This window comes from Meriones unguiculatus, chromosome 11 (genome assembly GCF_030254825.1).
Source record: "Meriones unguiculatus strain TT.TT164.6M chromosome 11, Bangor_MerUng_6.1, whole genome shotgun sequence".
NCBI lineage: Eukaryota > Metazoa > Chordata > Mammalia > Rodentia > Muridae > Meriones > Meriones unguiculatus.
The window spans coordinates 41,131,716-41,142,805 of NC_083359.1; the positions used below are offsets into that span (position 1 = coordinate 41,131,716).

General features: G+C 57.7%; 4 protein-coding genes across 9 annotated transcripts; 2 read left to right on the forward strand and 2 right to left on the reverse strand.

Annotated features, from left to right (window-relative positions):
* Positions 1-1,334: 1,334 nt before the first annotated feature.
* On the forward strand, positions 1,335-3,118 carry Cldn9 (claudin 9). The gene has a single exon (XM_021632488.2). The coding sequence runs from the start codon at positions 2,079-2,081 to the stop codon at positions 2,730-2,732; it is 654 nt and encodes a 217-aa protein (XP_021488163.1). The 5' UTR covers positions 1,335-2,078; the 3' UTR covers positions 2,733-3,118.
* Positions 3,119-3,322: 204 nt separating this feature from the next.
* Cldn6 (claudin 6) lies at positions 3,323-7,105 on the reverse strand. 6 transcript variants are annotated; one of them, XM_060364050.1, is made up of 3 exons: positions 7,072-7,105; positions 6,257-6,534; positions 3,323-4,671 (listed from the first exon to the last, which is right to left on the reverse strand). In XM_060364050.1, the coding sequence occupies exon 3, from the start codon at positions 4,653-4,655 to the stop codon at positions 3,990-3,992; it is 666 nt and encodes a 221-aa protein (XP_060220033.1). In that variant the 5' UTR covers positions 4,656-4,671; positions 6,257-6,534; positions 7,072-7,105; the 3' UTR covers positions 3,323-3,989. The 6 variants fall into 6 exon arrangements, with proteins under 6 accessions (XP_060220033.1, XP_060220032.1, XP_060220034.1 ...); XM_060364049.1 differs by lacking the exons at positions 6,257-6,534; positions 7,072-7,105 and adding an exon at positions 5,706-5,808 and having other exon boundaries at positions 3,323-4,430; positions 4,524-4,671; XM_060364051.1 differs by lacking the exon at positions 6,257-6,534 and having other exon boundaries at positions 7,072-7,096.
* A 287-nt stretch (positions 7,106-7,392) lies between these two features.
* Positions 7,393-9,353, forward strand: Tnfrsf12a (TNF receptor superfamily member 12A). The gene is made up of 4 exons (XM_021632491.2): positions 7,393-7,552; positions 8,240-8,344; positions 8,571-8,705; positions 8,790-9,353. The coding sequence occupies exons 1-4, from the start codon at positions 7,459-7,461 to the stop codon at positions 8,843-8,845; spliced, it is 390 nt and encodes a 129-aa protein (XP_021488166.1). The 5' UTR covers positions 7,393-7,458; the 3' UTR covers positions 8,846-9,353.
* Positions 9,354-9,589: 236 nt separating this feature from the next.
* Positions 9,590-10,894, reverse strand: Hcfc1r1 (host cell factor C1 regulator 1). The gene is made up of 3 exons (XM_021632494.2): positions 10,760-10,894; positions 10,170-10,295; positions 9,590-9,957 (listed from the first exon to the last, which is right to left on the reverse strand). Exons 1-3 carry the CDS (start codon positions 10,843-10,845, stop codon positions 9,822-9,824), a joined length of 348 nt encoding a protein of 115 aa, XP_021488169.1. The 5' UTR covers positions 10,846-10,894; the 3' UTR covers positions 9,590-9,821.
* Positions 10,895-11,090: the final 196 nt, after the last annotated feature.

The window sequence follows — 11,090 nt, forward strand, 5'->3', positions numbered from 1 at the left end:
ACACACACACACACACACACTGTGGCTCGTGCCTACATAATAAATTAAGAAAAAAATTGTAAAGATGTAAGAACATAGTAAGGTAACAAGTGAAACCCTAAGTGAGTGTGTGTGCCTCCCAGCCCTGCCCCACCGGTGTTTTCTCTAAAATGAGAGCTTGTCCTACCCTCCATCTTCAGAAGTCCCTTCTCATGAGAAAGAAAAGCAGGGCGTCTTCCACACTCTGCTCTCTTTGCCTTTCTTCTTCAGTGTCGGGATGGTGCTCAGGGCCTGCTGTGTGCAGAGCAAGTTCTCCACCCCTGACTCACACTTCTAGAACTTTTTTTTTTTGTTGTTGTTGTTGTTTTCGAGAGAGGGTTTCTCTGTGTAGCCCTGGCTGTCCTGGTCTGGCTTTATAGACCAGGCTGGCCTTAACTCACAGAGCCCCCTGCCTCACCTGCCTGGCTTCTAGCATCTCCCTTATATTAGTGTATAGTATTGATTGTCCAAAATTACAGGTACCAAGATGACATTTTCACAGTAGGACATATCGTGTGCTCTCCTAACACCAGCTCCTTTTTCTTTTCTTAAAAGATGTGTGTTTTCCATTTGTTTGTTTGTTTCTTTCTTTCTTTTTGAGATAGGGTTTTTGTATGTAGCCCTGGTGTCTCTGCCACCTGAGTGCTGGAATTAAAGGTGTATGCCACCATGCCCAGCTTTTCTTTTCTTTTTCTTTTTTATAAAAAGATTTCTTTAATTTCATGTCGGTCTGTGGTGGCACAAGCCTTCACTCCCAGCACTTGGGAGGCAGAGGCAGGTGGAGTTTGAGGCCAGCCTGGTCTACAGAGTGAGTTCCAGGACATCCAGGGCTACACAGAAACTCTGTCTTGGGGAAAAAAAAGATTTAATTTTATGTGTAACTGTATGTGTGTATGGGTGCCCATAGAAGCTAGAAGCTGTCCTCTGGGGCCTTGCTCCCTTGCCCATCTCTGTGCAGTCTCAGCCTGGCCGGCTATACATGTGACTGTTAGGAAGAACACCTATGCTCAGGGTCCCGCCACAGGCCTCTTTCTGCCCCTCCCCATCTCTACAACAGGCTCTTTCTTTATCACCAGGCCACTGGAGACCTTCAGCCGATCGGCCCAGCCCCCTGGTTTCGGCAGTGGGGGTGGACAGGGAACACCTGAGCTCAGGTAGAATCGTGTGCATGTGTGTGTGTGTGTTGGGGGGGTGGTAGTTTTCTAGGCCGTTGCCTTGGTAATGCCACCTGAGCTGGGCGCCAGGCACCTGTTGTCTGGGAAACTGTAGGCGGGGCCTCTCTCCCCAAGGAACTGCCAGGGTTATTGAGCTGAGACTGGAGACAGATCAGATTCCAGAGAGTTCCGAAGGGATGGGGGATGGGGAGGTGTTGTGATGATGGCTAGTGAGAGCATATTTGCCCCATCATAAGAAAGTGGTGGTGAAGAGTGAGCGGGCTCCGGCTGAGAGCTCATCTGCCCACCTCTCTGTTCCGTGCCGATTAATTGCTCTCTTCCCTTTTCTGTTCGTCTGTCTTCCTGGAATTCCTTTGTTCAGGAGTTTCCACTTGGTCTTGGCACAGGACCCTAACCCCGAGGGCCCCATCCCACCCCCTTTCACCATTGCTCTGGTTCTTCTACCCAATGGCAGCCTCCAGGTCCTTGGCTGGGCTCCTCCCCTGCCTAGGCCTTAAAAACCCGCCTGCAGGCAGCGCCCTCAGACGCCCCAGGTGGCACCTCACCGGTCCCTGTTTTGCGGCAAGCTGTCTACCAGCTGAGAGGACGTCAACCAAGAAAGTGCGGGAGCAGCCAGCAGAGAGGAGTCCATGGCAGATCTGGAGGCGTTGTGACGGGCCCAAAGCTTCCCAGGAGACTCGGGCAATCCAGCTGAGCAGGGCCTAAGGACGTCTTTGTACTCAGTGAGTATCAGATGCGTGAGAGGCCCGCAGACGTGAGGTCTGCCCTGGCCTGAGGTCAGCAGATCCCCCATCCCGGGCACCGAGACCCACCCGAACTCCAACGTGGTGTTCTCAACCCTGTTGAGTTTATTCAGGCCGAGAGCTGAGAAGACCCGAGGGGCAGATGGCTTCCACTGGCCTTGAACTCCTTGGCATGACCCTGGCTGTACTGGGATGGCTAGGGACCCTGGTGTCCTGCGCCCTGCCGCTGTGGAAGGTGACCGCCTTCATCGGCAACAGCATCGTCGTGGCCCAGGTGGTGTGGGAGGGGCTGTGGATGTCCTGCGTGGTCCAGAGCACCGGCCAGATGCAGTGCAAGGTGTATGACTCTCTGCTGGCACTGCCCCAGGACCTGCAGGCCGCCAGAGCCCTCTGCGTCGTCGCCCTCCTGCTGGCTCTGCTGGGCCTGCTGGTGGCCATCACAGGTGCCCAGTGCACCACCTGTGTGGAGGACGAAGGTGCCAAGGCCCGCATTGTGCTCACCGCAGGGATCCTCCTCCTCCTCTCGGGCATTCTGGTGCTCATCCCCGTCTGCTGGACAGCCCACGCCATCATCCAAGATTTCTATAACCCGCTGGTGGCTGAAGCCCTCAAGAGAGAGCTGGGGGCCTCCCTCTACCTGGGCTGGGCAGCAGCCGCACTGCTCATGCTAGGCGGGGGGCTCCTCTGCTGTACATGTCCCCCCGCCCAATTCGAACGGCCCCGTGGACCCAGGCTGGGCTACTCCATCCCTTCCCGTTCAGGTGCTTCGGGACTGGATAAGAGGGACTATGTGTGAGACTGACGCTTCCTCTGGAAACTCCCACCTTGCGCCCGCCTTATATTCCGGCACTGAGTTGTACCCCTGCATCTTACCAACCTCGTGCGCCTGGGAAGCTCTGTTTGGCCAGGACTTGGCCCTCGGGGATCTCAGCTGGTTTGGCTTGAGCCAACCCTCCTCAGTGGTTGCAACCTTGAGAAAGCTCCAGACACTGGGTACCCTGGCCCAGGCCTGCCTCCCGGGATACTGCTGTGGTTTGCTCTCCTCCTCAGCCGAGCCCCAGCCTCCTCCCCTTCAAAATAAGATGTGGACTGTGACCTAACAGCCTTCACCTGGTCAAGTCTAGCCCAACCGCCACCTGAGTCCAAGCTGTTCAGCCCTCTCCCCAGGCTGGGAATAAAAGAACGTTGTAACTGAGCTTCCTCTGATCTGTGAAGGGTGTGCAGAGTGTGCACTCGCGTTTGTGTGTGTGTGTGTGTTTTCCAGGGTCCAGCCAGTGACCAGCTTGCTTAGACCACGGGGTCTGAGCCAAAGACTTGGAATGGCGTGCGACTGCCACATAACTCTAGCGAGGCTTGAACCAAACACCAAGCAACATTAGAGACACATTATTTGTAAAAAAATGTTTTATTTAGTAAAACATTGTGGGCAGGTAAATGTGCAAGGGTTAGAGGTGTGGGGTGGAGTCTGCAGCACAGCTGGGACCTTATTTGGGAGAGTCTGGGTTAACTTTGGTGATGGGATTCAGGGGTCAAAGGTTGGAAGACTCAGGGGAGAAAATTCTTTGGTAACTTATCACCTGCCTTTCCAGGACTGGGAAAGTCTGACAAGGATGGGGGCGGGGTATCTGTCCTAAGAGTTACCTCCAGCAGCAGCAGGAACTCTTGGGACAGGCCATCCTGAGGATCACAAAGGCCAGATTCACAAGCAGCCTTAAAACAGGGTCCAGAGAAGATTCCCAGAGTGAAAAAAGACACAGAAACCCAAGCGACGTGCTACCACAATGCCAGCAGCAGAGCTAGGCGGAGCCTGGAAAGCTAAAGCTGGAGGCCAGTCAGAGCTCCAGGAGAGCTCTCAAAAACAGATGGAACCAAGCCTAGGGGCAGGTTACCACAGCACTCACGGGTAGAGCGCTTGGCCTACCAAACGCGTGGGGCCCCGGGTTCAGTACAAAGTACCGCAACAAACAAAGCTACTGGCATCATTTCTTGATGGCTCAGCTCAGGGTCCTAGGGTTCCCTGGCTAATGAACAGAGCCTCACTTCCCAGGGAGCATCAGACATAATTCTTGGTGGGGTACTCGGAGGGTCCCCGAGAAACTGAATGTGGGGCAGACGTGGAATAGCGGGCCATGTAATGGCCGGGTCCCCGGGTCCCTCTCGAAGAGCAGGCACAGCACAGCAGCCCCCCACCCAGCAGCAGAAGGCCCGAGGCTGCCCAGCCCAGGTAGAGGGAGGGCCCCAGCTCCCGCTTTTGAGCATCAGCCACCAAGGGGTTGTAGAAGTCCTGGATGATGGAGTGGGCCGTCCAGCAGACAGGAATGAGGATCAGGATGCCGGAGAGGACGAAGATGATCCCAGACATGAGCACCAGGCGAGACTTGGAATTCTTATCATCCACACAGGTGGTGCACTTGGCCCCAGCAAGGTACACCATCATGCCGAGCAGGACAATGAGGAGGGCGACAACGCAGAGGGCTCTGGCGGCCTGCAGGTCCTGGGGCAGCGCCAGCAGAGAGTCATACACCTTGCACTGCATCTGGCCGGTGCTCTGGACCACGCAGGACATCCACAGCCCCTCCCACACCACCTGGGCCACCACGATGCTGTTGCCGATGAAGGCGGTCACCTTCCACATGGGCAGGGCGCAGGACACCAGGGCGTTGACCCAGCCGAGCAGGGTCAGGGCGATCCCCAAGATTTGCAGACCAGCGGAGGCCATGATGAGGTTGAGGGCGCTGTGGAGTGTAAGGAGGAAGAAGCAGGAGGGTTAGAGTCCTAACTTGCCAGCTGTGATAGCAGCACCAAGTACCCTGCCAACCGGACAGTAATATGTCCCCGCAATGTGGGTCAGATACCCTCCCTGGGCCAATCAAGTGCAAAATAAGCATCTAATTCTTCCCTGGTCTGTTACAGGTAAAGAATAAAATCCTGGTTTTGCCTGTGGATAACAGGAAACAGACATTGCTGAAGCATAGGCCAGTCCACACAGCGACAGCGACATTTTAGCTGAGACGGGGTCCTGAATGGCCCAGGTTGGCTGGCCTTACTTTCCCGTGTAGCTGAGGCTGACCTTGAACTTCTGGTCCTCCTACACTCCACCTCCCTGAAAGCTGGGGTAACTGGCTTTTACCCACCAAGCAGTGCTGGTGCCTGAACCAGGGTCTTTGTGCACGCCAGGCAAGCGCTCTACAGACAGAGACAGAGCCACTTCCTTAGGGACATTTTATCAAAACAAAGGGAGTGGCATGTCAGGGGTGTAGCTTCTGACAGCCAGGCTCTAGCACTCAGGTGAGATCGCAGGCCTCCTCCCACCGCCCAGGGTTCAAATGGAAGCCTCTGGCCCTGTTTCAGATGGCTCAAGTCCTAGAAATCCCAGGCATACCGCACCCTCTGCTATGCTCCACGGTCATCTCCTCCCAATTCCAGGGAGTTCCTGGAAGCCCTTCTAGGCCAGGCTCAGCCTGGAGGGCAAGAGAGACAAGGAAAAAGAAACCCTTTCACCCAAAAGCACTCCCCGCCCCCCAGGCTACCACCCTCCACCTCCGCAAGGTGCATGGCCTCAAGGCTGGGAGCATTCTTTTGAATTTTAGACCGAAGGCCAGGCTACCGTTCCTCCCTCGACACAGCTTAAGGAGCTAAAAGTTCAAGACCCCAGTGCCTCCTGTGACAGGCTGCACCCGTGCCCTTCACGTCGTTGGCACTACGGGAATCAGTTCTTCTTGGAGCCATGCTGTGTGGCTCCCAATTACCCTCGGTTTTAAAGGTGCACCTTGAATATGAATGGCATAGGCCCCTTTCGACTCCTCTCTCACTTGGCAGTCTCACGCTGGAGATGTGGGTCAATTTCTGGAAAGACATTCCCTCCTTCTCATTTCTGTCCCTCTCCCCTTACCCGACTGCTCACTAGGCTTTGTCCGAGGGCGTACTGTCCCGCTCGGCCACCCTGGACGGATTGGCTATCCAAGCCCAGGAATGAGCGACCAGGAGGGGCTTAATGGCGGCGCCCGCAGCTGGGTCCGCGCCTCCAGGTAAGGGGGAAGGTAGTCCCGCCCCACAGAGTCCAAGCAGGTGGAGGAGGGGCGTCCCGGGTTTCGGTGCCTTTGTCCCGGGGTGGGGGAGGGGCGTTTAACTTTCCTGGGGCCGCGGGGACCCGATCGCCTCGCGGGGCTCGATGCAATCCTCTCCCGCCTAAGGATATGCCGACCCAGGTGGCCGCCACCAGGACCAAAGCTCCAGCCCTCTACCCGCGCTCGCTCGCTCGCTCGCTCGCACCCTACCACATCCCCTGCCTCTCTCCACACCCGCAAGGCACATACTTACCCAGGTGCACCTGCCACAGAGAACACAGATTCCCAGGTCGAGAGTAGGGACGAAGGCGGAGACAAGGGGGTCTTAAAGTCGCAATGACGTCAACGCACCACCTCCCTCTGGGAGGAGCGGAGACCCCCGCCCGACGGCAGGCAGAAGGTGTTGCCCTCAGCTGCTGGCCACTCCGGCGGCCGCACCTGCTCCCTGCTGAGTTCAGTGACTCGGGCTGTGCCTCAGCTTTCCCCAGACCCAGTGTCTTACGTTGCGAATGGAACAGCCCTGCGCGTTACCTGAGGACACATTGCTTTTGTGGCTATTTTTTTTTTGGGGGGGGGGGAGATGGGCACCTGTCACACCGCATACCTGCGGTCAGAGGATTACTTGGGAGAGCTGGTTCTCTTCTTTCACTCTGTGGGCCCTGGGGATCAAACTCAGGCTTGGCAGCAGGCACCTACCCGCTGAGCCATCTGGTTTTTTGTTATGCCCCCAGGCCCTTACGAAAGCAGCATGTGGGTCTGGAAAGATGGCTGCCGGGTGAGGAGCCTTTCTGCTCTTCCAGGTGACCGAGTGTGTTTGCAGCCAGCTCACAACCATCTGTAACTTCATCTCCGTTGCCCTCTTCTGCATTCCAGGGACGCTCACACACACACACGCACATACACGCACGCACACACAAAATAAATCTTTTAAAAAAGAAAGCAGAGTGCACTTGGGAAGCTGAGGTAGAAGTGTTTCGAGTTCGAGGCTAGTCTGGGATGGACTGAGATCCTGTCTCAAAACACCAAAACGAAAGCAAGCAAGCAGACAGAAAGGCCGTGTGGATATACCTCAGTGCTTGCTTGGTGTGTCCGACCCTCTGGTCTCCACCCCAGAACTGCAAAATAGACCAAACAAAGATAATTTATTTGTACTTTAAAAAGAAGAAGAAAAAACAGGTGCAGTTATGTCTTAGAGTTGATTTTCCCCGCTCCACACCGTTGGGACTGAAGCTCCCAGAGGGCGAGGCGGAGTAGGCTCAGCGGCGTCCCTTTGGAGGGACAGAGTTGAATGAATGGCTTAACTTAGCCGCTTGCTCTCGGCCGCGCGGGGCGGAGAGGCAGCCGGGGCGGGCAGAGGCAGGCTCCGCCCCGGAAGACGGGGGCGGGGGCGGGCCCGGCCCGAGACTTGGCCGGCGGGTGGTGGGACAGACCGCTGTTTCCTCGGGACCGGCAGTCATGGCTCTGGGCTGGCCGCGGCCTCTGCCGCCGGTCCTCGTGCTGGGATTCGGGCTGGTGCTGATGCGCGCCGCGGCCGGGGAGCAAGCGCCAGGTACGCCTGGCTCAGAGGTCGGGGACCCTCGGACTGGGGGTGGCCAGGAACGGAATTTGGATCTCTAGAGAACCGAGCGAAGCGGGGAAGCGGGTGGACTTGGGGATCTGCGAGGTCTTCAGGCAGTGTGGGCTAAGCTGGGGAGACCTCTTTCTTTCTCCACAGTCTGAGCCTCAGGTTCGCTACCTGTCCAACTGAGGTGTGGGGTCTTCTGTCCCAAAAGTGAGAGCCAGAGTAGAGAAAGAAAGTAAACTCGGGGCAGGAAGTTTGTTTAGGGAGAGGGGCATGCCCTTAGCCGGGTCTGTCGTGGGGTCTGCCCAGTCCTGGTATCTGAGAACCCCGAAGGGGCACCGGGGACTTTGCCCTCTATACCATGTGGGGGTGCCCCTTCCATCCGGTGACTTCAATGCCCAGTTATGCGGGGGGAGGGACTGGGGTCGGGCCCGGTGCCCAGGAGTGAGTCACACTCTGGAGAGGGGGGGAACCTGTCGTTCCCCCCCCCCGGTCCCGCGCCGCCCGACCCCCTCCCGCACTGCCGTGTCTGGGTCAGGCGGTGCGGTCACCTGTGAGGAATGCGGGGATGGGGGGGCGATGGTGACTCACGTTACTTGAGTCGTCTGACCCTGACCTCAGCCCCCAGAATAGCCGCGCCCGGCCGCCAGCACTGACCTGCAGCCCCCTCCCCAGGCACCGCCCCATGCTCTAGCGGCAGCTCCTGGAGCGTGGATCTGGACAAGTGCATGGACTGCGGTTCGTGTCCCGCGAGGCCGCACAGCGACTTCTGCCTGGGCTGTGAGTTGGGGGCGGGGCCGGTGGCGAGCGGATCCCAGACCGGGGTAGAGAGGGCTGTTGGGGCTGAGAAGAGGGGTCGTGGACTTAGGATATAGGAAATCAGGGAAGACTGGCCGAGTGGGGGGCTTCCCTCAGGGTGGGGGATACTGTGTGGGGTGCAGCTTGAGACCCCCTGGAGGGCCGACTGGCGTCCCAAGGACGATCTGACTTGAGCGTTGGCCACTAGGCGCTGCGGTACCGCCTGCCCCCTTCAGGCTGCTCTGGCCCATTCTGGGAGGTGCTCTCAGTCTGGCCCTGGTTTTGGCGCTGCTTTCTGGTTTCCTGGTCTGGAGACGATGCCGCAGGAGAGAAAAGTTTACTAGTAAGTGAGCTCCCCACCCTCGCTCCTCCCTCCCACTTCCCTAATTGCCCCCTAATCTTGACAACTCCACTTCTTATCTTCCAGCCCCCATAGAGGAGACTGGTGGAGAGGGCTGCCCAGGTGTGGCACTGATCCAGTGAGGAGCACCCGCGCTGGTGCCCACTCATCATCCATTCATTCATTCTGGAGCCAGCCTGGCCTTCCAGACGCAACCCGAGCCAGACTCTTCCAACCACAGGGGGTGGGGTGAGGTGGTGATTCACCTCCACGGACTGGGCTTAGGGTTCAGCAGAGCCTTCCAAGTTATCTGATTGTCCTGTCTTTGGTTGGGGCAGAGCCTCGAGCTGGGTCACAGAGGAACTGCAGCATTTGCACAAGGGAGCCTTGCCCCCTGGAGTCCAGGAAGCTGGGCAGACACACTAGGTCCTACCCACTCGGAGGGACTGAAATTCAACTACCCTGAGTTTCAGCCCTGGGAGTGGGTCAGATTTAGGGATCTGTTTTTAACACTAAGGGGGCTGGCCCTCTGGGAGGGCTGGCCCTAATACACAAACACACACAACCCATCCCCCAAGGGGGTGATATTTATTGGGGGATAAAGTTTGGAGGGGAGGGAGACTTATTAATAAAAGAATCTTTAACTTTAAATGGGTTGGAGTGTGGCCTGATCCCTAGCTCGACTCCCCAGAACTGGGGGGAGGGGGAGGAGGGAGGGAGTCAGTCGGCCACTGCGGGGGCGGGGGTGAGGCTCTGACTCACACATTCTCAATGCCTGGAGCCCAGCCTGCCAGGACCTGGCTTGCCCTCACCGTTTTCCAGGGAAGATTTTGAGGAGAAAACCCCGGCGTCCGGCACTCCACCCTCCCCAAAGGCTGCTGAGAAACTTTCAACTGCTCACAAATCTTTATTGACTAATGGGGTGATACTTTCCTTTCCCCAGGCTGCTAACCCTCCCATTGAGGGTTCCACTGAGCTCAGTATCCTGTCAGGGGAAGGTCCTGGTTGGTGCCCAGGCACCTGGTTTGGAGAAGGACCTCATCCTTCTCTTGGGGTTGCTGGTCTTTGTTGTCAGGAACAAGGTGAGGAGGAGAAGGAAGGACCACTGGCCATCAGCACTCAGAGCTCCATGATGTCCCCAGAGGGGGATGCTGGGTAGTAGGGACTTGGGGTATCGCCCAGCCTCAGCAGCCTGAGGGCCTCAGGGATCAGGCTTCCAGGATAGCGCCAGAGAAGCAGCTCTGGGCAAGAGGTCCTGAAAGAAGAAAAAGGACAGTGAAAGTACGGGGCAGAAGGCTGGCCTGGCAGAGCCACTTCCTACCAGGTCCAGATCCTGTGGAGCCAAAGATGGAAAACAGCACAGAAGTTGGCGAGAAGCTAAAAATAGCCTGATGAGGCAGAGCATGAGGAGGGGCTCTGAGGACCAAATGTGTTCCTCCAGAAGGCCCAGCAAGGGGAGGTGCCTACCTGAGCGGAGGCAGGGCCTGGGGAAAAGCCACAGGGGGACTGCAGTAGGGGTGGTCATTGTGCAGGCTGAGTCTGGAGAAGTGGGTGGCCATGTTCTCAGACAGGAAGTGCTTGTGCAGGCCTTCCCTGGGGGAAAGACCGGAGAGAAATGGAGGCAGGGATGTTGACAGTGGAAGCAAACTGATGAGGGCCAAGAGCGGTATCTTGGAAGTCCCATCCGGCCCCAAACTTAGTAGCTCCTTCTCCAGGGGTCGCCGTGCTCATGCGCACAGCTCCACGGAGAGGGCAGTTGGGAAATACCACCAGGTCGCAGCCCACCCTCTCAAAGATCTCTCCACCTGAGCCTGCAGGTGTAAGCCAGGATTTCACAGTCAGTCCCGTCTGTGTGGCCTAAGCCGCCTTCCTCTCCCAGGCCATCCACCAGCTGCCTCTGAAATCCTGACCTTGGCCTCCCAGCTTCCACACGAGCTCAAGCACCACGGTTTCCTGCACCGCCTTGCCTCACTTCCCAGGATCGCCCGTGCTGACTGGCCCTGGGTCCCCTAGCCAAAGCTCTTGCCCTCCGTTAGTTCGGCCCACCGCTTACGCACCTGGCATCCAGGCCACGAGTCGCCCCAGCGGTGGCCCGTGGGTCCCGACTTGGGGGGCCTCGCTCCAGGGGTTGTTGCAGTATCATTACGGTTCGGGGTCCTGCAGATAGAGGGGTGGGAACCAGGCGGCAGAGGCGGAGCCTTTGAGGGCGTGGCACAACGCGAGGGGTGGGGCCACGGGCGTGCGCACTGGAGACGTTCTACGCAGGCGCGGAAGGCGAGCAGCGCGAGGTTAGAAGGCGGGACGGGTCGGCGGGGTGGGGGAGGGGATCCGGCGTAGCTGAACAGCTCCGGGCCCTGCCAAGCATAAGTGTGCTTCGCGGAGCTCTCC

Coding starts and splice junctions, on each gene's coding strand:
- Cldn9 (XM_021632488.2), top strand. CDS start 2,079: ATGGCTTCCACTGGCCTTGAACTCCTTGGCATGACCCTGGCTGTACTG.
- Cldn6 (XM_060364047.1), bottom strand. CDS start 5,794: ATGTCTTTCCAGAAATTGACCCACATCTCCAGCGTGAGACTGCCAAGT. Junction 4,672..5,705: donor CTATGCCATTCATATTCAAG/GTGCACCTTTAA, acceptor TACACTCCACAG/CGCCCTCAACCTCATCATGG.
- Tnfrsf12a (XM_021632491.2), top strand. CDS start 7,459: ATGGCTCTGGGCTGGCCGCGGCCTCTGCCGCCGGTCCTCGTGCTGGGA. Junction 8,345..8,570: donor CAGCGACTTCTGCCTGGGCT/GTGAGTTGGGGG, acceptor GTTGGCCACTAG/GCGCTGCGGTACCGCCTGCC. Junction 8,706..8,789: donor CAGGAGAGAAAAGTTTACTA/GTAAGTGAGCTC, acceptor CTTATCTTCCAG/CCCCCATAGAGGAGACTGGT.
- Hcfc1r1 (XM_021632494.2), bottom strand. CDS start 10,845: ATGATACTGCAACAACCCCTGGAGCGAGGCCCCCCAAGTCGGGACCCA. Junction 10,296..10,759: donor ACTCGTGGCCTGGATGCCAG/GTGCGTAAGCGG, acceptor TCTTTCCCCCAG/GGAAGGCCTGCACAAGCACT. Junction 9,958..10,169: donor CAGGCCCTGCCTCCGCTCAG/GTAGGCACCTCC, acceptor TTCTTCTTTCAG/GACCTCTTGCCCAGAGCTGC.